Source organism: Equus asinus, chromosome 18 (genome assembly GCF_041296235.1).
Source record: "Equus asinus isolate D_3611 breed Donkey chromosome 18, EquAss-T2T_v2, whole genome shotgun sequence".
Lineage (NCBI taxonomy): Eukaryota > Metazoa > Chordata > Mammalia > Perissodactyla > Equidae > Equus > Equus asinus.
The window spans coordinates 39,466,101-39,489,828 of NC_091807.1; the positions used below are offsets into that span (position 1 = coordinate 39,466,101).

The 23,728-nt window shown below is 58.5% G+C and overlaps 1 protein-coding gene across 2 annotated transcripts in view; it reads left to right on the plus strand.

Annotated features, from left to right (window-relative positions):
- PDXK (pyridoxal kinase) overlaps nucleotides 1–23,728 on the plus strand; it is a 32,981-nt gene that overhangs the window by 3,706 nt on the left and 5,547 nt on the right. The window contains exons 2-10 of one of the 2 annotated variants that reach the window (XM_014832015.3): nucleotides 7,355–7,409; nucleotides 14,485–14,589; nucleotides 15,309–15,392; nucleotides 15,913–15,959; nucleotides 16,939–17,024; nucleotides 17,523–17,568; nucleotides 20,393–20,504; nucleotides 21,466–21,602; nucleotides 23,437–23,503. In XM_014832015.3, the coding sequence (XP_014687501.1) occupies nucleotides 7,355–7,409; nucleotides 14,485–14,589; nucleotides 15,309–15,392; nucleotides 15,913–15,959; nucleotides 16,939–17,024; nucleotides 17,523–17,568; nucleotides 20,393–20,504; nucleotides 21,466–21,602; nucleotides 23,437–23,503 (739 nt within the window). Of the gene's footprint in view, nucleotides 1–7,354; nucleotides 7,410–8,684; nucleotides 8,797–14,484; nucleotides 14,590–15,308; nucleotides 15,393–15,912; nucleotides 15,960–16,938; nucleotides 17,025–17,522; nucleotides 17,569–20,392; nucleotides 20,505–21,465; nucleotides 21,603–23,436; nucleotides 23,504–23,728 lie in introns of those variants that run through there. The other variant, XM_070488968.1, reaches the window with a different exon arrangement.

Consider the following 23,728-nt stretch of genomic DNA (forward strand, 5'->3'; position numbering starts at 1 on the left):
AGAAATGGCGGGAGGAGGTTGGCTCTGTCTGGGCCCCCCAGATCTGCCCTCCTGCTACTCAGAGACTGGAAAATGCATGTGAGGGGTGCCAGAGAGGCCACCTGTGGGGACTGACCCCGCGGCCCCTCATCTGGGAGTTCTGGCTCAGAGGCCTGGCCCTGCCTTCTGAGCCTTTTTCAGCCTCCTCGGCAGAGTGAGAGCAGTCCCCTTGGCAGTCAGGAGTGCGGGCTCCCAGGGTGCTGCCTGGACGGAGCTCTGCCCACGGTGCCAGCACAGCTGCTTCGCGGTGAGCGTGACACTGATTTGTGCCGGCTGGACGCCTGCGGCTCTGGGCTTCAGGGCCGTGGTTCCCAAACTGCTTTTGGCCAGGTCCCCAAAGCACACCGCTCGCTCACGGTGTCAGGCCGGCAGCCTGGGGCAGCCGCCTTCCCCGGGAAGAGAAGAATGCTGTACAGCAGAGGAAAGAGCAGAACCTTGACCTTGTTTCTGGATTTCTTTCCGGGCTCGAGTCTAAAGTACCTTTTAGTGGCTGAGGGGAACGTGTTATTGTGACCAGCAACAGAGGAGATAGAGCATGGGGCAGAATGATCCGGTGTTTGCAGAGCGCAGGGAGCGTGAGGGCAGACCCGTGACCCCATCCCCTCCTCACCGCCCCCTGCATGGAGAGGGGGCTGCCAGTCAAGGGCAGACAGGCCGTGTGACATGTTGGGGACAGCCGTCTCCGCGGGGCTGAGGGCTGTTTCCAGCAGAAGTTCCTGTGAGAGATGAGAGGACGCTGGAGGAGGATTGAGCAGAATTGTAGGCTGACCGGTAACTGGTAGAAGGGACAGGGACCCCCCAGGCTGATCTAGATGACAGCAGTCACATGACACGTGTTCCCTCTTTTCTAATTCCAATTTCCTATGAAAGTGGCTAACGTCTTGCAAAACAAGCCACCACGAGGATCTTAATGACTGTGACCCTTGTCCCTGCCCGGCACTAACCACTCTCCCAAGGGTGGTCTGGGCAGGTGGGGCCCTGCCTTGGAATATTCCAGAGCTTCCCCACTCCTGCTGTTCTGAGCACCCTGCCTCCCCAGTGAGGGCAGATCGCCTGGCTGCCGAGTTAACCTCACTGCCGGCAGAGTGGGCTGGCGGTGCAGCTGTGAGGCGGCCGTCTGGCCGCGGGGAGCATGCATCACCACCCAAGGCTGAGGGACCGGAGCATGGCTTCAGGCCCCCTGGCACATGTAGCCACCCTCGAGGAGGGACACTTTGCCCAGGAGGGCAGCCCGAGGTCTGCACTGGGGCAGAGGACGGGAGCCCGCGTTGACATCCTCTGGCTGCCGTGGCGCGTAGAACTGGAGAGGTTGATCACCTCCTTGCGTCCTGGCCATCACTGCTCTTTGTGTCTGCACGACTCCGGGACGTTTGACAGTGCTCTCCCGGGTGCAGTCTGCGCTGACGGTTGCCGTGTTTCCCCCGTGCGTTGGCAGGGCTCGGAAGCTGGAGCCAGTTCCGAGCCATCCCGCCAGCCTGGGACTCAGGCCGTGTGTGTGGACTCCTCCCTTGGCGGGAGACTGGCTTCTCCCTGTGTGCCGTGCGCCTGTCCACACTTCTCCTCCAACAGCAGGTGGGGGGCCTTGCCACATGCCAGACACTGATTAGGGGTGACAGGCAGCGTATCCGATGCTAAGACCTCTCCAGAAATGCCACCGGTTTTGGCTGGCTGGGAGTCTCTGTGGCCCCTCTCAGCTATGAGAGCCCTGGCTGCTCGGCGTCAGCTGTGCTTGCGTGGTCTCGTGTGGCAGGTCTTCCTCAGCAGCCGGAGGGGGGGGCGGCACGTACTCGGGGGAGCGGGAGCTTGCTCTGTCGCGGGCCCTCTCGGCCGAGACTCCCAGCCCTTTCTGAAGTGGGAGTGGGTTTGGTGGTAGAGCCCAAAGCTGGGGCTTTGGCCACTGCCAGCCTTCATTCAGAGGCGCTTGGGAGGGACTCACAGAATGGGGGTCTGGGCTTCCTCCCATGGGCAGTGGCAAGCCCTTGAAGGTTGGGGTTTAGCGGGATACACCAGGGGTCGGGGGAAGGGGCAAGGAGAATGGTGGCGGGGAGGCCATTCAGACTCACAGGAATGGGAGTGAGGATCCTGAGCCAGGCCTGCAGGCTATCCTTGCAGAGATGGGGCACGGAGACGCTTCCCCGGGCCCCTGACTGGGGTGGGGTGGGGAAGCTGGAGGCGGAGGGCAGGCACCACCAGGGTCAGCCAGGGCGGTGCTGGGAGGGGGAGCCGCTCGCCCGGGGCAGCAGGGGTTGGTGGAGGGGGGGTCCGTCCCTGCCTCTCAAGGCCTCCTTCTCGCATCCTCCCTAGTCTGGATTAGTCAGTTCTTCCTCTTTTTTCTTAAAACAAGTCTTGTCTGGATGTTTTTGCCGTGTGCTGGTGAATGTTAAAAAACTGTCTCGGGGTGGGGGAGGGCCAGTTCCTGTGGTGTGAGTACATCCACCCGGCTGACGGTAAAGTGCTGGCTGGGGTTGGAAGAGATGCCTCATGGCCTCCATTGGGTAGAATCCTGCCATGCCAATCCAACGGACGCAGAAGGCTCAGGAGCCTGGCTAATGGTGAAATACAGCGGACTAATTAGGGGGTGGTGGGGCTCGGCTATTTCTTATGTTTGCTTAAGATGTAATTTATATGTGTGGTTTCATGACTCAGTTCTTAGTAATGGCTGTGTGTAAAACTCACTTGCAAATTGCATTGCTCACCATGTGGCCTGCATCCTCAAAGCCTGCGACGGTGTATTGGTCCTCCTCTCATTCGCATCGCTCCAATGTCCTCTTCTGCCCATCAGCTGGAGACGACTCTGCGTCTAAAGGGTTCGTGTTGTTGGACCAGACTCGCTTAGCTAATCTCTGGTTTGCCACAGGACAGAATCACGGGAGAGACTGTCAGATTTAGAGGTTCCGCCCACACTCCCGTGGCGTTGTGCAAGGGTGAGCCGGGGCCACCGGGGCCATTCTTAGAATTCTGAGAATTTGCAGGAGCCCACAGGCCATTGAGCTCCAAGGTTTACTGTAAAACTGTGTGGTTCTCACCTGTGAGAATACTTAGACCAGCAGTGCTCTCCCACAAATTGGCCCGTATGGGGTGGTCTTGACAGGCAGGAGGGTCCACGGGGCACCCTGGTCTGTTGCCACATGATGTGATTCGCGTGATGGCTGCCGAGGTTACAGGAACTTGATCTGCCCGCACACCGGGCAGGCAACCGTTGGGGAGAACCCGGCTGCTCACGGTGTGTGGGGGGCCAGGACACAGTGCTGACCCCTGGCCGAGGATCAGTCTGTGTCCGGGTCCCCTGTGGGTGGGGGAAGATGAGGTGTGTCAGGCAGGGCCAGTCCAGAAACAGAAACCAGAGTGATTATTTTCACAGAGAATTTAATAGAGACAGCTGTTAAGGCAGATATTGGAAGAACAGAAAAGGGAAAAAAAGGGAACATGAAAATTTAGTGGAGGAGGCACCTGCCGGCAGCTGATACCACGGGATCAGAGAGAAGAGATTGTGGTCGTTAGGAGCTCTGGGAGGAGGGGATCCGTGGGCGGGGGGGAGGGTGGTGATGAGGCATTCTGCCAGCGATGGGAAATCCAAGAAGTGGATTTAGCTGCTGCTAGAGGAAGCCCATCACTGTGCAGGAGCAGAGCGCTGGGATAAAGCCACCTGGAAGGGGCAGGACCCTTCTCTTCTCCCAGTGTCTCTCTCCCTCCCTGTTGCAAATGCCGTTGGGAGCCACTGGCTGAGCAGGGATGTGATTTCCAGGGTCACAGCCCCAGCATCACAGGGCGCGTTTGAGCTGCAGACTAGATTTAAACCACAGGACTCTCCTTCCTCTGGGGTCTGAGGGCTCCGTGGTGGAGCTCGGCCCCTCTGCGTGGTCTTTCTCTGAGTCTCACTCAGCCCCGCACCTGCCGTTTGAGAGGTGCACTCACACTAGCATGGGACACTGACTAGTAAGCTGATGTCGCTGCTGGTATTTGAAATGGAGATGCCAGCCTGGCGGCTTAGCTCTCTCTGTCTTTTAAAAGCGGAAAATAGCGACTTCCAATTTGCCAGCTCCAAAGGATTAATTATCTGCACATCCAGAAGCAGTGGAGCAGGATATTTTGGCAGGATTTTCAGGATTTGTGTCATCATTGCTTCCAATCTGTTTCCTCAGAATTGATTAGAATTGTAAAGCATTTGAAATACTGCAGGCTATATCCGTGTATAGGAGGCCGTGAAATCTGGCAAGTCAATTTGCAAAGTGCCCATCTTAACTGCTTAGTTAAAAAGACTGTTGACTTTTGTTTTATTATTTTAAGTCCTGATAATACCGGCCTAAAATTTTTAAGAAGACTTGTTAAATACGAGTCATAAATGTATAGCTTAGCGATTTCACAAAGTGAGCGCTCCATGTCCCCGCCACCCACGTGAAGAAGAGACTGCGCAGCACCCAGAAGCCAGCTCCCGGTCGCGCCCCCGCCTCCCTGCTCTCCTCGTTGCCCACGCCAGAGCTTTGCCTGTTTTTGAACCTGGCGAGGAGGCTTGAAGGTTGGTTGGTGGTGTCAGATGAAGGGGAAAAGAGGGTGGGGAGTTGACACAGAGGAGAAGGCAGGGACGGCCAGGGCAAGATGGCGGAGGGGTGGGCCCTGGGACCAGCTTCTCCCCTTGGTTCTGACTCCCTGTCTGTCTGCCTCTCTCTCATATACACACAAACTGAGTTTGTTGAAACCTCTCACCCACCGTCTGCCCCCTCCCTGGCTTGTCTCTGTGGACCAGAATTATAAAAAGGTCCTTTGTCCTCCTTTTCCTGGAGTTTGGGGGAGGGCGAGGGTCTCAAGGGCAGCGGCCACGTTAACTGGAAGTCCTGGCTGTTGATCGTTGAGCCCCTCAGCGCCCCTTGGCCTCTTTCTCCTCAGTCCCTGGCCAGTCCGTTCTCCGTCATCATCAGTTGAGCTCTAGCCGTGACCCCGATCCCCACACTCCGGGCGGGGCCGAGGTCTGTGGTGGCCCTTGGTGGCCTCAGCTGTGGAAGTGGACGTCCCAGGGGCCCCCAGCTGAGACCCGGCTGGCCGGGAGGGAATGGAGGGGAGACTGGGCACCCCCTGTGGGGGGCTGGGGCCTAGAGCAGGGGACGAGGATGGCAGACACAGACATGGGAAATACGTGTGGTGTGTGTATCAAATCAGCGACTACTCAGTAAGCCCTGCTCTGTCCCCACGTGTCCCAAAGAACAGGTCCTGCCCTCCTGGAGCCCTGACCGTCACAGAGGGCAGCGGCGACTCACCCGCAGCACGGATGCAGTGGGGCCTGGAAGGCCATGGCCGAGAGGCTGGGGCCTTGGAAGCGGAGTGGGGGTGATGGAGCTGGGAGAGTTGGGGAGAAGGTGGAGGACCCTTCCGGGCAGCCTGGTGCAGGCAGGCGGCAGGGTGGGCCCCGTGTGTGCCCCAGGGAGCTGCCGGGATGGAGCGGCCAGCAAGGGGTGTGCTTCCCTCAGGAAGGGTGTTGGGAGGTGGGGGGTAGCTCTGAGAGGCCCTGCTGGTGGCCTGGGTGGCATGGAGCAGACAGAGATGGGGAGGCAGAGGTCCCGGGACTCGGTGAGCTGCGTCCCGGATTTCCAGGCATGGTTGGTCCTGTTCACGCTGATCCTGGCGGATGACGTGGTTTTCGTGGTCTGGCCTTGTGGGGGGACAGCACTCCCAGTTTAGTCCCACGTCCCAGCTGTGGGCAAAGCCAGAGCCTCCGAAAGGAAAGATGATGACCTTGTCCCGGTGGTGGGGGCCGGCAGGACAGCTCAGCTGTCAACACACATGGAGCCCAATTTAAACACCTGTCTGTCATGACGTGGTTTCATGTGGCTTCAAAGTCGGGGCCGGCTGAGAGCTTGTTTGCACTCGAGTGTCCAAAGGGCAAATGGTGGATGGGTCCATATATGAGTCCCCAACCTCCCCTGGTGACATCGTTCATGTAGGGTGGGGGATGCGAAAGGAGGGCCTGAGTGATGTCCCTCCTGCGCTGATGGCCCCGAGGCCACTCCCTTTGCTCTCGGGGGTGGCTGCCTGGTGCCCGCAGGTCTGGAGGACCTGGCCGGGCCCTGGTACACGGCTCACGCTGGATTGATTTGCTCCTGGGTGTTTGGGCCTCGCGTCCTGGTGGGTGATGGCTCGTGGCTTCATCCCCAAGCACAGGGCCCTGCACCTGAGGCCTTTGTGCGGCACTGGGTTGTGGTCCTCCGGCAGCTGAGATGGCTGGCTCTGCAGAGCGATGCAGTGGACGCTCTGAGAGGCAGGGAGGGAACCACGCAGCAGGGCCATCGTCCTGGGTCCGCCTGCGACAATGTCAGCGGGGGCCAGCCTGGAAGAGGCAGGTGGAAGATGCCTGTGGGGCCTGGCAGGGACCCAGGGTAAGGGTGGCACATGGAGGCCAAGAGATGGGCTGAGAAGTGTCCTGATGTCTGCCCCCTCTGACAGCCATTGGGTGCGGGGGCCCCCACAGAGAGTGTGCCTTGTCCCCCCGAGGGATCTGCAGTGTCCTCTATGTCATAGCGTCTGAGAGAATCAATACTGAATGAACGTGGACAATCAGAAGAGTAAAGATAAGCACCAGGAAGGCTCTCTCTGGTTCTCTCCCTCTCACCACGAACACCTGTCAGCATTGGCTTCTGGGCCATTTCTTCCCTGTCATTAAAGGAAGAGCTCCCACCTTCCATAAACTCAGCTCTTCGCTCAGTGATGGCTTTAGCTTTTCTCCGTCGCCTGCTCTGTATGCTCTGTATGCACCCAGGCTGGGTGCCTTCTTTTTCCCCAGCTGACATGTGATGACAGAGGGGCTGCCAGCCAGGCTCCTGGGGAGGGAGCAGTCAGTTGTGTCCCCGAGTGGGGGAGCCCTTGGCCTTCCCTCCTCGTCTGAGTGGGGGCTTGAAACCTCATACCGCCCTTCAGCACCCTGACCGATGGACGGCTCGTGGGTTTCTTTGAGCACTTTCGTTTGGTGGGATTCCAGAGGGATTGAAAGTGCTTCTCCATTGAGTTCCAGCAGGAGGGCTGTGGCCTCTGAGTTTCCGCCCTTTGGGCTGTTGCTCCCCAACATATTTCTTAAATAAAGGAGTGAACAAGTTCATCAGCAGACATGTACAGCACCAAGAGTACAAATACCTGGCCCAACTCGGGGAGACCCTCCTGTTCCCCACGTCGGAGACCCTCCAGCCTGTGCTGGGGACCTGCACTCGCCCGGCCTCAGTCCACTCCCCTCCTCCAGCCTGGCCCCAGGCCGTCGGTCATCGGGCACCTGCTGTGGGGCAGCGGGCCGCCCGGCTCTCTCAGACCTGGTCCTTCTCTGTGTGTCTTGCAGGTTTTGGGGTTTGAGATCGACGCGGTGAACTCTGTCCAGTTCTCAAACCACACAGGTAAGGTGTTGACCTCAGCGTCATCATAGAGCTGAGTGTGGGCATGAGAAACGGCCCTGTAGACATCTGGGGTCCCACCCCTTATGTGACAGGTGGGGAAATGGAACCAGAGGGCTGCCCAGCATGGGAGGGCGGGGGCCGTGGTCTGGCCTGCTGCCTCTGAATCTCCGCTTGGCTGCTTTGGAGCTGGGTGACCTGGGGCCTGTGGCATAACCTCTCGGTGCCTCAATTTCCTCCTCCGTAAAACAAGGACAGTGATCCCAGTTCCTACTCTAGGGCTGTGCTGTCCTCTGAGTGATGTGCCAGCTCATGCCCCCCGCTGTCTACTGGGGTGACACCGCGGGCCGTGGGGAGGGCCCCACATGTTCATGCTGCTGGTGCACAAGTGGGTGGATCCTGATTTCTCTATTAAAACCAGTGCCTGGGGCAGCTTGTGTGGGTGTCTCAGTGCACGAGGACCCGAGGATTTCTGTGCACGGACTCCTTGAAGCAGAGTTGCTGGCTCAAGGGTATGTGAAGGTCACTGCCCTCGGAAAGCCCTCGAGTTGTCAGGCGAGCTCCTGAGCTCGGGCTGCGCTGGCCCGTGATCCCCACACCGTGCGGAGCGGGAGAACAAAGCCTCTCGGTTCTTGGAGACGTCGCCACGTCGCCTCTTCTGAAATTACCTGAACCCAGGAGGAACCCCGGGAGCACAGAACGTCCCAGAAACAGCCTGGCGTTGGTGCCAACAGGATACGAGGGCAGGTGCTTCAGGGTCAGCCCGCACGGGGAAGATTTTCCGTAATTCTCTTGGGTGCGATTCTTCTTGGAAGGGAGGGGGTGTTGCAATCGAGAGGGAGCAATTGCATGCCGGGTCCTGGTGAAAAGGCTGTGGTCCTTTCCTGCCTTTGCTTCTGCCGAATGTCCAGGGTGCTCGGAAATGTGGAGAAGTCCCAAAAAGTTTAAGTCAAAACAAACAAATGAAAAGTCGAACTCAATCCAGCGAACTTCCCTGAATCCTTTGTGTTTTATTGGCTGTTTTAACCACCCTCTTGCCCTCTTGTTTTTTTTTTTTTTAAGTAAATAAGCCAAACTGGCTTGGACATTAAACAATGGAGTTAAATTTATTGCTGAATGTTATGTTGTGCCACGATCAGCATTTGTTCAGCTAAGCAAAGACCTGGCCTAGAAACTCCTGCGCCCTTTGCGCCAGATTCCGGGTGAGGACGGGAGCTTCTGGGGGCTTCACTAGTGATTGGCTGTCTCCTGGGCTCCCGTGGAACCTTCTCAGTTGGTGGTGGACAGGCCGTCCTGAGGGCTCCCAGACAGAAGGGGGCCTCTGGTCTGCCCCTGGAGGGATGGATGGATGAAGACAGACTCCCTCCCGCATGCTTGGGAGCCCACGCAGGTATGGGGCTGGTTAGAGCCAGGAGGAGGACGGGGGCTTCCCTTCCAGGGGGGCCCACCCCTGTGGTCCTGGGAGTCCCCCGGGATAGGGAAGAGCCCGCTGCCCCCACCCCAGCCGCCCCCAGATGCTGTTCAGGGCCTGCCTGGCCAGGGGACCCCTCAGGCAGCTCCCATCTGTGGGCGGCTCTGAGCACCTTGTGTTGGGCCCACGGCGCTGTCTGTGCAGCCTAACTGGGGCCTCCAGGGCAGGCCTCCCCGGGGCCACCCTGTGGCTCAGGTGCCACCACCCCAACCGGGAGTAGCTAGGTGAGGCCTCACTGTGCCCCTGAGCCCAGGTACCCCTTTCTGCTGTTCCCCTCCCCCCTGCCCACACTCTGCTGCTCAGAACTGAGGCTGGTGTTTCTTTTATCCCAGCGCCCATGGCAGTGTGGCACGTGGTACCTGGGGAGCTGGTGGTGAGGACACATAACTCAGCCGCTCCCATGCAGCCCCACGGCCGCCATTCCCGGGAAGTAGAGCCAAATCGCTCCCTGTGTGTATAGGACGCCCATGGTGACCTGTCTGTTCTGTCCTGGGCTTTGGACCCAAGAGTACTTGCTATTTTTACCTTTTTTTTTTTTAAGAACAGAGGCGCTTTATTATTTTTTTTACTGCACTCACCTCCAGCAAGCATCTGTTAAGGCCTGTCTATACGGGGAGAAAGATTTACTGCATGAGCCGTGTGTGAATCACCCGGTTAGAGAGGCTGTCCCCATTCATGAGCACCCTTGTCCAGCACTGTGCTTCTCGAGCTGTCTGGCAAAGGCCTCGCTGTTGTGTTAGTTCCACCATGGGTCCTACTGTGTGCTCGGTGCTCAGCTCAGGCTATGCATGACCGGCCTTGAGGGTTCAACCACAATCTGTCTATACCCTGCTCCACAAGCCTCCCCATAGATCCCACACTGGGACGCCTGAGCCATGTAGAGGCTCTGACCACTTCAGCCTGCTTCTGCTTGTCTCCTGGGGTCGGGGTCGCCCGGTATAGCAGCTCTGGTCCCAAGTACGCAGTCCTGCCAGCCGACATCCGCCCACTCTTCCAGGTCAGAAATCCCTTTTTTCTTTTTAAACAACATCTTTACTCAGATATTTACATGCCGTGGAATTAATTCTCCCACTTGAGTGTGCAATTCACTGGTTTTTAGTGTAGTCACAGAGTTGTGCGACCATCACCAGTATATTTCCAGAACACTTTCATTGCCCCAGCAGAAACCATACCAAAGTAACTCTACCTGTTAGCGGTCCCTCCTCATTCCTCCTCCTCCCAGGTGCTGGCAACCACCAATCCACTTTCTGTCTGTGGCTTGCCCGTTCTGGACATTTCACATAAATTGGAATCATACAATAGATATGTGGCCTTTAGTGACTGGCTTCTTTCATGCAGCCTAATGTTATCAGAGTTCATCCATTTTTAGCATGAGTCAGTATTTCATGCCTTTTTAAGGCTGAATCGTATTCCACTGCCTGTATCTACCACATTTTGTTTATCCATTCATTCAGTGATGGACATTTGGGGTTATGAATCATGCCTACTATGAATCATGCTACTGTTCCACAAGTGTTTTTGTGGACGTGTTTTCAGTTTTCTCCTGTTTTCACCGAGGTATAGAATTGCTGGATCAGATAGTAACTCTGTGTGTAGTTGTTTGAAGAACGGCCAGGCTGTTTTCCAAAGTGGCCGCATTATTTTACATTCCCACCAGCGACGTCCGAGGCCTCCAGTTTCTCCCCGTCCTCCCCAACACCTGTTATTATTTGTCTTTTTTATACTAGCCATCATAGTGGGCATGAAGTGGGATGTCATTGTGATTAGAGTCAGAAATCACTCTTAAGATTGAGGCCAGAGAGCCTGCTTCCTGGGGGAGCAGGTACTCCAGAGCCAGGCTGGCAAGCTTTCCCTGTAAAGAGCCAGATGCTAAATGACTGAGGCTTTGCCACTCTTGTGCTGTTGGAGCACGAAGCAGCCAGAGAACAGTGAGTAAAGAAGTGGGTGTGGCCGTGTTCCAGTAGAGTTTAAACTTTATTTATGGACACCAGAAATGGAATTTCATATCATTTTCACAAATCATAAAGTATTCTTGTTTCCCAACCATTTGAAGATGTCATAACTGGTTCTTAGCTTGGAGGCTGTACAAAAACCCGTGGCTGGCCAGATTTGGCCCAGGGGCCATGGTCTGCTGCCTCTTGATCTCAATCAGGGTTTCTGGAATTTGTGTGTGTCTGAGAATCGCCTGGGGCCTTGTGAAAACTGAGTGCGGGGCTCCAGGGAGTCTGGCTCGCGGGCCTGGGCAGGGCCTGAGAATCTGCATTCCGGATGCTGCAGTGCTGCGATCTGCGTCCGAGACCCCCGTGGATGGGGAGGGTCTAGGCTGATCATGAGAGGTGGCTGGGTTGGGGTAGGCAGGCTTTGGGGGCTGAGGGAGGCTGAGGGAACGTTTGCAGGGGGCAGGGATAGCCCTGGTGTTCCTAGGGTGGATCCCCACTGTGCCAGGGGTCCCCAGGACCACCCCCAGTTTCGGTGATGGGCTGGGAGGACTCATGGCTATGCTGTCTGACGGCAAAAGGCCTAACCGAGCTAACTCAGCGCAGGGAATGGAAGCATGAGGGGAGGTCGGGGACACCAGGTGCACGCTTCCAGAGCCCCTCCCACGGAGTCACGAAGGACGGACTTAACTCCCCAGCAAGGAGCCGTGACAACACATGTGACATGTCGTCTACCGGGGAGCTCGTCAGAGATCAGCGCCTGGGATTTTTATGGGGGCTGGTCCTGTGGGCAGCTTCTGCCTGGCATGCACCGAATTCTCGCCTCTCAGGCAAAGCAGGTGGCGGCACAAAGCACATTGTTCTTGCAAACAGTGAGCCTCTCTTCTCAGTTCTGCGAATGGGGGAATGCAAGTTACAAGACGCCAGTGGGGGCCGGCCTTGCAGCTGGCCTTTCTGGGGACAGCCGTCTCAGGATGGCTCTCTGCTCAGCTTTCCCCAGCCCGCATTCTTACAGGCCCTCTTTCAACAGGCAAGGCCCCCACCCCAATTCATTTTCTGCCCTCTGGGACGTGGAGAGGCTCCCCCAGGGCCCGCCTTCCAGGGCAGCGCCAGGCTTTGAAGCAGCGCCTGCCCACCCAGTGTGCTCAAGTTGCTCCTTCCGCACAGGTGTCCTCGAGCTGCCTGTTAGCCAGGATCCCTGCCCCGGGGACAGCTGGAAGAAACTGGTGGCACTGGAGGTCAGTGGGCAGGGCAGGCCCAGCTGGCTTGGCGCTTACAGTTTTTAGTGTGACCAGCTGCCAGGCCAAGTGGTGAAATCCTGGGAGGAGAGGTAGCTGGTGTGGACACCAGGAGCCTGATGGCTGGGGACAGGCTGGGGACAGTGAGGGGCCTTCCCAGCAGGCTGGGGCGGGACAGGCCTGCTGGGCCCGCTCTGGCTGCCTGAGGAGCTGTGTCCCTTGGGGTCACTCGCTCGACCTCTGCAGAGTTTGTTTTTTCATCCATAACCTGATGGGTTGGAGAGAGGGTCCAAGTGCCCCTCCCCTGTTTCAGAAGGGTCTGGAAGGCTCTGGACCTGTCCTGAGCCGTGGAGAAGGAGCAACTGGGCAGGAGGGCTCAAAGGTGTGGACCAAGCCCCCTTGTCTCTTTGGGAAGCCGGCCTCACCGAGGGGCTGCGTGCTCTGCGTGATTCCCTGCATTTGAGACCTGGAGGTCTGTGTGACTCACCTTTGTCACTGCGTGTTACGGGCCGAATTGTGTCCCCCCAAATTTGTGTGTTGAGGTCCTAACCCAGCACCTCAGAATGTGACTGTATTGTGAGATGGTGATTAAGGTAAAATGAGGTCACGAGGGTGGCCCTCGTCCCACCTGACTGGTGTCTTTATGAGAAGAAGAGATCAGAACACAGATACACAGAGGACACGTGAGGACACAGGGGAGGAGATGCCATCTACACACCCCAGGAGAGAGGCCTCCGAGGAACTAGCCCTACCCACACTTTGATCTTGGACTTTGGCCTCCAGAATTGCTGTTGGAGCCGCCCGGTCTGGGGGACTTTGTCACCGCCGCCCTAGGACACAAATATACTATGTGTGCAGTCGCCTTAAGTCCCACCCTGTCTGGTAGGATGTTTGGAAAACCGAGGGGCAGGAAGGACCATTTTCCCCCACCCTTGGGCTGCGAGCTTTCTGTGGCAGCCCAGGTCTTTGTGGAGCAAACGCCTGTCCGGGACACGGCCAGCTCCTAATGGACACCTGAGCTGGAGCAGCAAGAAGCTGGTCTTGGCCCGTGGTGGACACCCCTGCCCCTCCTGCCCCTGAGGTTACCCGGCTAACAGGGGTCAGTCAGTTTCTCGGTCTGATGGGTACGCCGCTGTCTTCTGATGGAACATACAGGGTGGGCATTTGCCCCTGGCTGACGTCCCAGAGGCCACAGCAGTCCCTGGAGAATTGCTTTGACAGGTGTTCTTGGGCGTTTGTTCCAGACTTGCTTCTTCACCATGGCTCCGCCTCGGGTGGGAGCCAGCCCTCATGCCCACAGGCCACCCGGTGGAGGGAGCCATCGCTCCTTCTCCTCTGGGCCTGCACTGCCTGGCCTGTGGGGCTTCGCCTGAATGAAGCCTGTAGCCGGGTGAGGACATGGGCCTGTCCACCGGGGTCCACCGCCTGGTGGTCCAGATGGACTTGGCTATCGTGGGAATCCACCCTCCTGAGGTTTTGACTTTCGTGCTTAGAAACGCATCCATCAGAGAGATCCCTCAGGGCCTAAGGGATGCCAGGAACGCGTTTTCATGGGTGAAATGCGGGGTGTCCATGGTGCAGCCCCACCCCGCATGTATGGGCTAGCCATTGACCTTCCACCCTGCCCCTACCTGAGCCTGTGTGGGCAAGGGTCCCGCATGGCAGGAAGGTCCCCCCGCAGACCACCCCCATGTCTGTCTGCCTGGAGGGAATGCTTCACCTGGGTACATTTCGGGGCTGAGAGCAGGTCGAGCGCCTGGGCCTGTTTCTAATTCACATGTGGCTCCTGGTTGCGATTTGGTCCAAGACTTGCTCTGTTGCAACTCAGCCTTGTCGGGGAGGGGTGCGGGCAAGGACAGGACAAGCCCTCACCTGCCAGGTGCCCAGGTGACAGTGATGGAACAACTTGTCCTGGATGGGGAAACATGTATGGTAGAGGCTGGCAAAGCAAGTGACTGTGACATGGGGGGGAGGTCACCCCCAGGAGCCCTGCTACAGATAGGGAGAAGTTACACAGCTCTGTGGGTCTGGCGTGTCCCTCCCCGCGTCCCATCTCTCAACATGACACAGGTTCCACAGGCGTCCTTAGCTGGCCTGGAGAGCTGACCGCCCTCATTGCACTGGGTGAATTCCAGAGGGAACTGCTATGGGAGGGTGGGACCCTGATGTCAGTAACAACAACCCCAGACAGTGTCAGAGCCAGAGGACCTTCCAGGGGGTTCTTTGAGGCTGATGGCCCAGGAGGGCCCACCGAGGCACCATGCCTGGGTGACCTTACTGAGTCCTTGCAGCAACCCCTGGGGAAAGGACCATCCGCTGGCGTCATCGGGGGTGACTGGCCGATTGTGTGGGCCTCAGCAGGCCATCAGGTGAGCTGTGTCTCACCTGTGTCCCCATGTGTCAGGGCCCTGAGAGTCCGGCTCTCTCCACAGGCTACACACACTGGAAGGGTCAGGTGCTGAACTCGGATGAACTCCATGAGCTGTACGAAGGTCTGAAGCTGAACAACGTGAACAAATATGATTATGTGCTCACAGGTGAGGCCCGGAGGGAGCTGAGCGCTGGTGCTGGTGGGGCTCACTCCAGCCGGGACTGGGCTGGGGAAGGCCCGGAGCACCCCCACTCCCGTGCTTCTCCTTGGTCCCTGCCTCCTTCAAGGGGGCGTGGCGTGTGCCACCAAGAACCCGGTGGAACTCTAGTAACTGCCATGACCCCATAGCATGACCTTGGGATCCTGGCCAGGCTGTTCTTGCTTGGATGATGACTGTCCTGGCCAAGCCAAGTCACCACACTGGGGTTCTGGAGCCCACGGCAGGGGACAGGTGGGATTTGGGGAAGGTGTCGGGGGGTGAAAACACCCAGGCGAGCGATACGCTGCCACCTGGTGTGTTGGTTTTGTTTACAAACCCTCATGGTAAAAAAGAAGTACCCGTTTGTATTTACATACGTAGTTAAAAGTGAATATGCTTATTCTTGCAAGTGAAAGGACAGAAGGAGGAGAACATTCCTTGTACACCTGTCACTGTGGCCTCTTCCTTTCCTTTAAAACTTGACGTTTCTTTTGGGAAATGCCTGGTGTCCCCTTGCTTACCCCGGTTGTTGGGGACACTTCATTTTAACTGTGGCCCCAGGATCTGAGAACAGCCCGCCGTTCTCCAGGGAGGAACACTTTCTATGGCGGTTATTTCCCTTTTGCTGCGGTCAGCTGGCGTGAGCCTTCTGTTTTGTGAGGGTGGCCTGGATTTCCCTCCCAAAGGTTACACGAGGGACAAGTCCTTCCTGGCCATGGTGGTGGACATCGTGCGGGAGCTGAAGCAGCAGAACCCCAGGCTCGTGTACGGTAGGCGCTGCGCTCACCCCGCGTGCCCTCAGGGCCGCCACCTTCTCCAGTGGGGTCGGCCTGGGCCCCTGTGAATGGCAGCTCAGCCCCCTTCCTTCTGGGCGCCCCGTTCACGTGCCGCCTCTCCCAGCCCGTGAGTGTGAATCTGCTGGGCCTCCACAGATGTGAGTCTTGAGAACGTGGGTTAGAAACGTCTTCACAGTGAACCTGGCGTCTGTGTGAGAGAAGCAGGTCAGGAGCATGCTGTAGTCAGTGTCGGCATGTGGAGGCTGGGCTGCCAGGCCCTGCAGTGAGGTGCACGACCACCACTGACCCTAGGGACGGTGGGGATGGATGCCCCGGGTGGGGCAGGACAACAAAATGCTCAGTGCCAGGTGACAGGATAAATGAGAATGGGAGGCCACACTTTTTCCCAGCTTTTAGTTGCATACGTGAGATTTAACAACAGAAGTCAGCATCGAGGGCTGTTTTCTCGTCCGCTGCAGCTTTTGCTGATAAGATGCCCTTTGTGTCTCTCCAGTGTGTGATCCGGTGATGGGTGACAAGTGGAACGGCGAGGGCTCCATGGTTAGTAATTTCATGCATATATCAGGGGGGTGAGTGGACCCGTTGCTGTTAATCGAAACACGGGACACCGGTTCTCTAAATGCCTGGCTGGGAGACTGCACTCGGGGTGAAGACATAACCCTGGGTAGGAGGAGAAGCGGGTTGGCGGAAGAGGTTTTCCGTAAAGGGCGAGAGAGTAGGTGTTTTTGGGCTGTGGTCCCTGTTGTAGCCAAAAGCAGCCACAAACAGTTTGCAGATGAGCGGACATGGCTGTTTTCTAGTAAAATTTCGTGTACGGACTGTCTGCAATTTGAATTCCCTGTAATTTCTCTGTGTCACAAAATGTTACTCATCTTTTGACTTGTTTCTCCCAACCCTGTAAAAATATGAAAATCGGGGCCTGGCCCTGTGGCTGAGTGGTTAAGTTTACACACTCTGCTTCAGTGGCCCAGGGTTCGCTGGTTCAGATCCTGGGTGCGGACGTGGCACCGCTCATCAGGCCATGCTGAGGCAGCATCCCACATAGAAGAACTAGAATGACCTACAACTAGGATATACAGCTATGTTCTGGGGCTTTGGGGAGAAAAAAAAGAAAGAGGAAGATTGGCAACAGATGTGAGCTCAGGGCCAATCTTCCTCACCAAAAAGCGTACTTTAAAAGACAGAAAGTGAAAATCACTCTCAGCCTGCAAGCCGTACACAGGCAGTGGACACAGCTCACCGACCTGCCGTGGGACAGAGTGGGTGACGTCGTAAAGTGGAGAAGGTAGAAAGTCACGCCAGGGCCTCCGTAGAAGCCTAAGATGTTAGGGATGGAAGGAGGCGCCCTGGCCCTCCCTCAGGCCCCTGGGAGCCGTTGGGTCCCCACACGCTGCCCCTGTGGTGTGAATGTCTCTTCTGCACAGTCACGGTCCCCGAGCCTGGACTCGAACGTTCCTGGGTTTCATTTCCTCCTCCTCTGGGTGCATCAGCCTGTGCTCCTGTCTCCTCTCTTCCTCAGTACGTTCCAGAGGACCTCCTTCCAGTTTACAAAGAAAAGGTTGTGCCGGTTGCAGACATTATAACCCCCAACCAGTTTGAGGCTGAGTAAGTAATTAGAAACGGCTGATGCTTTCAGACCTCCCCAAGGGGAGAGCTACAGGGGTGTGTGGGGAGCGTCCCCATGTCTGCCCTGGGCTTGCTCGTTCAGGCCACTGCGGGGCTCCTCCGAAGGTCCTGCCTTGAGGGGAGCAGAAATCTTGCACAGAGATTGGGGGCAGGCCATCCCGGAGTCGGGCAGATACCTGCTGCCTGAGTGCCAGGCCTGATGTGGCTGCTGTCTTTCGCTCTTGTCACACGTAAACATAGCCACAATCTGGAACTTCACCACACCCCTGTGATGTGTGAGACTCCCCTTTGAAAACTAAATGTTACTCTTGACTGGTCCCCAGACACGTCACAGTGCCACCTGGTGGGTGATGGCCAGCAGGTGCTGAGTTAGTCCCCTGTGGGGATGGAGGGACATGTCCAGGGCCACCACAGCTTTGGGAACGTCACAGGCAGAACCCAGAGAAGTGACATCTCACCTGCCTGCCTGTCTTCCAGATTGCTGAGCGGCAGAAAGATCCACAGCCAGGAAGAGGCGTTAGCGGTAAGGAGAGCTGCCGGGGCCTGGTGTGGGACGGGAGGCACTGCTCATGGCGGGGAGGGGGCGGCCACATGCTCTCGGGGATGGGAGATGGGCACTCCAAGTGGCCAGCATCCTGGGTCCAGTCAGCCAGCCAGCAGGGCCAGGGGACGCGATGTCAATCTGTTTGGCCCACTTGGTTGGCCACCCGCCGCTCAATGCTGTCGGGGTCTGCTCTGCTCGTGCAGCAGTCGCCGTGTGAGCGTCTTGGGGCAGCCGTAACAAAGTGCCACAGACCCTGGCAGAAACAGCAGAAGTGTGCTCTCGTGGGTCTGGCAGCCAGGAGTCCCAAATCAGGGGGCTGGCAGGGCCGTGCCCTGTCTGAATCCTGCGGGAAAGAATCTGCTCCTGGCGTCTCCCACAGCTTCCAGTGGTTGCTGGTGATCTTGGTGTTCCTGGGCTAGTAGACGCCTCTCTGTCTTCGCTGCCATTCTCCCCGTGTGTGTCTGTGTCCTGATCGCCTCTTCTGATTGGGACACCAGTCGTCCCTGTTTAGGGCCCACCCAAAAGACCTCATCTTAACTTGATCAGATCTGCACAGACCCTGTTTTCAAATAAGGAAGTAGGAACCTTATAAGGAAGTAGGAAGTTCTGAGGGACTGGGGCCTGGGCCTCATGGTTTCCTTTTAGGGGACACAGTTCAGCCCATAATAGTCACAGCGTTTACTGAGCGTTCACTCTGTGCCAGCGCCGTGCGTCTGGCTTGCCGGGTCCTGCAGCACACCCACGCCATGTGTAACTTCTGCGTCCCAGCTTGTCCCCTGGTCTCGTTGGTCCCCGCCTTCCTGCTCAGAGAGAAGCAGCAGTTGCACCTGGTGCCCGTGACCCGTGCGTCTGTGGGAGGGGCCCCTCCACAGGCTGTGGGGTTGGCCCAGCCTGCATGTGGGGAAGGCCCACTGCAGGGCGAGGTTCTGCCGCCTGGCGGACGGTCAGAGAAGCAGACACGCACTGAGCAGGCGCCAGGCACATGCTAGTACCGTCCACTTGTTTCTCCCTGGTGTCGACCAAAAATCGTCTATAGCTGTCAGGGTCCACCAGGGACCAGGAAGAGGGGTGGGTGCGTGTGTCCATGCCCATGTGGGGGGAGTCTGTATGTATGCATGTGTATACATGTGGTGTGTGTGTGCACGTGTGAGAGTGTGCAGCATGCATGTGTGTGTGTGTGCATGTGTAGGAAGAGATTGATTGCAAGGAAGTGGCTGGCCCCTGGTGGGGGCTGGCAGGGCACGTCCGGGACCTGCAGGGCCGGTCGTCAGGAGGGGTGGGCTGGCAGTGTGCTGCAGGAGCTGCAGCCCAGGGCGAGCTTTCTTCTGACTTTCCCTCCAGGACTCCTGACAGTCGGCCTCCTGTCTGCCTGTAGCTTTAGATGGTTTGCCACCCTCTGGGCTGCTTGCCCAAGCAACAAACCTGGGTCCGGCGTGCTGCCAGCGGCCAGCACCAGCTTCATGCCATCTGTGGCTGGGCCTCGTCAGAAGCATGAGCTCTCTTCCCTGTCCAGGAAATACCCTCCAAGGAGCTACGTTCCTGGGTCAGAGCTGGAGGCGGCCAGTTGTGGCCACACCCGGGCCCATGGGGCTGCAGTGCCTCTGTTTCCCTGATGTGCAGAGGGGACGCTGGCGCAGGGGGACGGGGTGGGAGGGTGCCCTCCTCCCGCTCTGAGGCCTTTCTCTGACCTGGCACAACGTGTGGTGCCCAGAGCAAGTGGGTGCTGGGTGGGTGCCCCCCCCCCCCGTGTGTGTTTACGTGTGTGAGTGCATGTGCCTGCGTGCATGGCGGGGGACACGTCGCCCACAGCCTGCACTGGGCTCTGGAGCAAAGGGCACCCACCACCTGCCTGTGTGATCACAAGCATTTCTCTGAGGCGGTTGCACAAGGAAGACGTATCAGTTCCTCATTGCTCTGTGGCCCTGGCTACGAGGGGAGGGCAGCGGCTGCCATGCCATGACTCAGGGCCCAGCCTCTCCCCGGCCTGGAGAATGTGACTTGGAGTCCACTCTGGCCCCAGGGCACCAGAAACTCTGAGTGTGCGCGCACAATTCAGGGTCCGCACAGGAGCCTTTCAGGTTCTCAGAGTGACCCCACGAGAGGGGGGGAGTCCCGAGCAGCTCAGTGGGCGCTGGCCCCACGGGGGACAGCGGAGACGGCCTCCCACCTGTGACAAGGCCCTCCCTGTCCCCTGCCCCAGCCTCTCCATACCAGGCCTGCCGCCGTGGCTCAGCCGGTACTTTCCTGAGCCTTGGTTTAGCCTGGTGGGTATTTTGTCACATGACATTGTGCCCTCGGAGGGCAGGGAGCTCCAGACCCTGGGGTGTTACAGATGTTTGTTGACTGAATGAATGAGCAAGTGAGTGGCTCCCAGAATGGACAGTTGTTGCTTGGTGGTGTGTGTGGTTTTGCCACCCTGGAGCTGGGATGAGGAAGGACAGCGGCCTGGGTGTGGTTGCTGTCTTCCTGTGGAATGTGAGTACAGGGAGGGTGCGGCATGGGGGCCAGCAGGCACGCACCCTTGGACCTGAAGCTGCAGGGAATGGGGACGGCCGCTCTGAGCTAGCAAAACTGCCCCACGGTGGGCACGAACTGGTGAGGGCAGGCTGGGACCGGGCTGCGGTGCCCCATGTTCTCGGCTTCTGCCATCTGCATCCCGTTAAGCCAGACCACGCAAGAGCACATCGGAGGCACAAGTTCCCGTCGTGCCTGGCTGTTTGGGCTCATGGGCCTGGGGCAACGGCTGCCAGAGCCCCGTGTGGGTGCCTGGGCCTCAGCTGATGCACTGCCTGTGCTCCGGCAGGTGATGGACGTGCTGCACTCGATGGGCCCCGACACGGTGGTCATCACCAGCTCCGACCTGCCCTCCCCGAGGGGCAACGACTACCTGATTGCACTGGGGAGCCAGAGGATGCGTGAGTCCTGCGCTGGCCCTTGCCACGGCACTGGGCTCCCTTCTGCCTTTCCGCCCGCCCCATGTCCCTGAGTTTTCTGAGAAGCTTTTGGGTTCCATAGGAGGAAAATCATGCCATACTCAGCAGGTAGTCAGTTTCCTGAACTCCCGTCACCTCAAGAAAGATCAGACTGAAAACAGAATCAAAGAAAGGTTTTTGTGACACGGGGTGCGATGGAGCACAGGGTGCTGACCGGCTCCCCTGTGGTCACCGAGCAGCTCTCAATGCCCACCACCACGCGGGCAGCTCAGGGTCCACATCTCGTCTTACGGGCTCGGGGAGCACATGGAATGGGCCGGCTCCCGGGTGACCAGGCGTCCGCATGCCTCCCCTCCCACGGAGCTGGGTCCTCACTGGGAGGGCGTTCCGTGCCCCACTGTGTTGGTGGTTCACTCATGGAAGTGCCACCTGAGTTAGTGTTCTGCGCACAGCATTAAAATGACACGGAAGGCGGGGCTCACACCTAGGCAGCCCGTACGCGGCCTGCTGGCCGATCCCTCTGTGTCTGTGTGAAAGAACACTCACACACTCACATGCACTCGCCCTCAAGCACACGCACCGCACTCCGTTAAGTTCACACGGTCCCCACAGCTCTAGGTGCCCTTGCTACTCCCCCGGGGCTGTGGTCTCCATCCTCGTCATATCATGTGTGCTGGCCTCTTGTTGAGCTGCACACTGTCCCCCCAGGCCTGCCTGACTGTGTGGTCCTCCGGGGCTCCAGTCTTCCACTTCCCCCCTTGGGACAGGGGCAGCTGCTGGGGGGGCGTTAGGGGCACCAGGAGGCACTGAGCCCTGGGCGGGCAGCGCTAGCTTCCCTGTGGCCTGCAGGGCAGGAGGAGGGCAGGCCAGTTGTGCCCCCGTGGGGCTGGCCCTCTGCTGCCGAGGGGCTCGGGTCCCAGCCAGCCTTGCTCTTCTCCCCCAGGGAGCCCCGATGGCTCCGTGGTGACGGAGCGCATCCGCATGGAGATGCGCAGGGTGGACGCGGTCTTCGTGGGCACCGGGGACCTCTTTGCCGCCATGCTCCTGGCGTGGACGCACAAGCACCCCAATAATCTCAAGGTCAGCAGGATGCACCCCTCCCTCCCCCATGCGCCTCTGCAGGGAGCTGCTTCCCATGGGCCCCAGACGGGGAGGGAAGATGAGGCTCACCGTGAGCCGGGGGCGGGGAGGGTGGTGGGGCCGGGCTCCAGAGTCCCCGTCTAGGTGAGCCCCAGCCCCACTCCCCACCGTCTCTCTCGTTTGTGAGCAGGGGCGGTCAGGGTGCTTGTGGGGGTCTAGACAGGACGTGTTTAAAGCATCCCGGAGTCGTCCCGGTCCTGCCCGTGGGGAAGTCCTGACCCAGAGGGCACCTGAGGGCTCTGGCTACGACTGAGAGGTGGTGTTCAGCCTCAGTAGCTAGGAGCATCCTCCAGGAGAGCAGCACCGTGCAAGTTTGTCCTGAGATTAACTCCTGCGGTGACCTTAGACTGGCGGCTCGCAGCCCCTTGGGGCACAAGGGGCGGGCTCTGGAGTCGGACTTGCTTGGATAAGACCTGTTTCCAGGCGTTGTCCCCACGCCGGTGCCCCCTGATTTGTGTGCAAATGCCCACAAATGCATCTGTGTAGAGACAGCCATTTTGCTCAGGCAGTGCTGGGAGCACGGTCCGCTGCTAGACGGATTTGGTGAATCGGGGTGTGGGGTGCAGGCTCTTTTCTCTGCGCTCCACGGTGACCCCAGGAGTCACGGCGCATTCTTTGACCTCCTTCTGTGCTTTGAGCAGAAGAGCTGTGTTGTGATATCTTATCCGATTGCTCTGATGCCCGGCGGTGACGACCAGCACATGTCCTGCCTCAACATTGCCGAAACCAAAGAATTAGAAAGCCAGTGCGCACGGGGCCGTACCAGCCCTGGGGCCCTTTGCATGCCCCGCTCTGCACACCTCAGTGGTTCGGGTGGGTGGCGCCTGCCACCGCCTGAGAATGCGGGGCGGGGGGGGGGGGTGTGCAGTTGGGAGGGGAGGGGTCGGAGAGAGGAACTGGCCTCTGTGTCCACTTGAGGAGGGAAGAACTTGGAGGTGGGGAATCTGGGAGTGGATTCCCCTGAAGCTTTTGCCGGGCACCTGGAGGGGCCCCATTTCCCCTGGGACAGATGCTCGCCCCCCTCCGTGTTTGTGAAATGCAGGCCTGGGGCTGCACCCCTTCCTCTCCCCTACGAGGGAGGCTCAGGGGCGAGTGCTGTGACACGAAGCTGACAGGTACCCGTCTCCTCGCCAGTTCCGCCCCCTCCTGCCTCCCTCCTGGGCCCAGGGTGAGGCAGACCTGCCGTGTTTAATTAGCAGCCACGGGAGCTCCGTCTGGTCCAGGCAGCCACATCTTGACCAGCTGGTGCCTGGAGGAGGCCTCGCTGCTGGGCTGCCTAAGGCCAAGTCTGGGTTCAGCGCGGCCCCGGCTCCCCGAGTTGGTGGCGGAGGGGGCAGGCATTCCACTTGCATCCTCAGCACCAGTTAAAGCCTGAGTCTTTGACTTTGAGACACCGGCAGGTGATGACTTTGGCCAGGTTTGGGGCAGGAGCTCTTTCCTGTGTAGCTTCTTTATGACCAGTTCATTCCAGGAACAGTTATTAAGAACCTACGACATACCAGGCAATCCTGACAGGTCGCGAGACACAGGCCCGCCCCAGAGTTGTTTGTGGTCGAGAGGGAGGCGGTTAGTTTAGTAGGCAGGCACCTGCTCAGCGCTGGGATCTTTGCGGTGGGCTGTCCCGTGGTGGTTTGGGGAGCATGTGATGGTGGTCAGGGCCCTGGTGACTCAGAGGACAGGGCCGGTGCTTGTGTCGGTGGGAAATCCCAGTGGGGCGGCAGAGGGAGCAGAGAGTCGAGTAGGGGGGGATCTAGTGCTTCTCTCCTCCCTGCAGGTGGCCTGTGAGAAGACCGTGTCAGCCATGCATCACGTTCTGCAGCGGACCATCAAATGTGCAAAAGGTACCGCGTAGCCTTCCCGCAGGCGGGCTCGTTGGCCGGCGCTGTGTCTGGGACCCTCAGTCAGAGAGGTGGGAGAGGGAGACACCCACTGGACTCTGGTGTGACCACTTTGTCCCACTGTGAATGGGGTCCCTGCCTTCCGCCGGCTCCCTGGCCTTGGCCTTCAGGCCTGGGGTCATTGGGCAGCAGCTCGGAGCCCCCTTCTGAGAGAGGAACTCCTGAGTA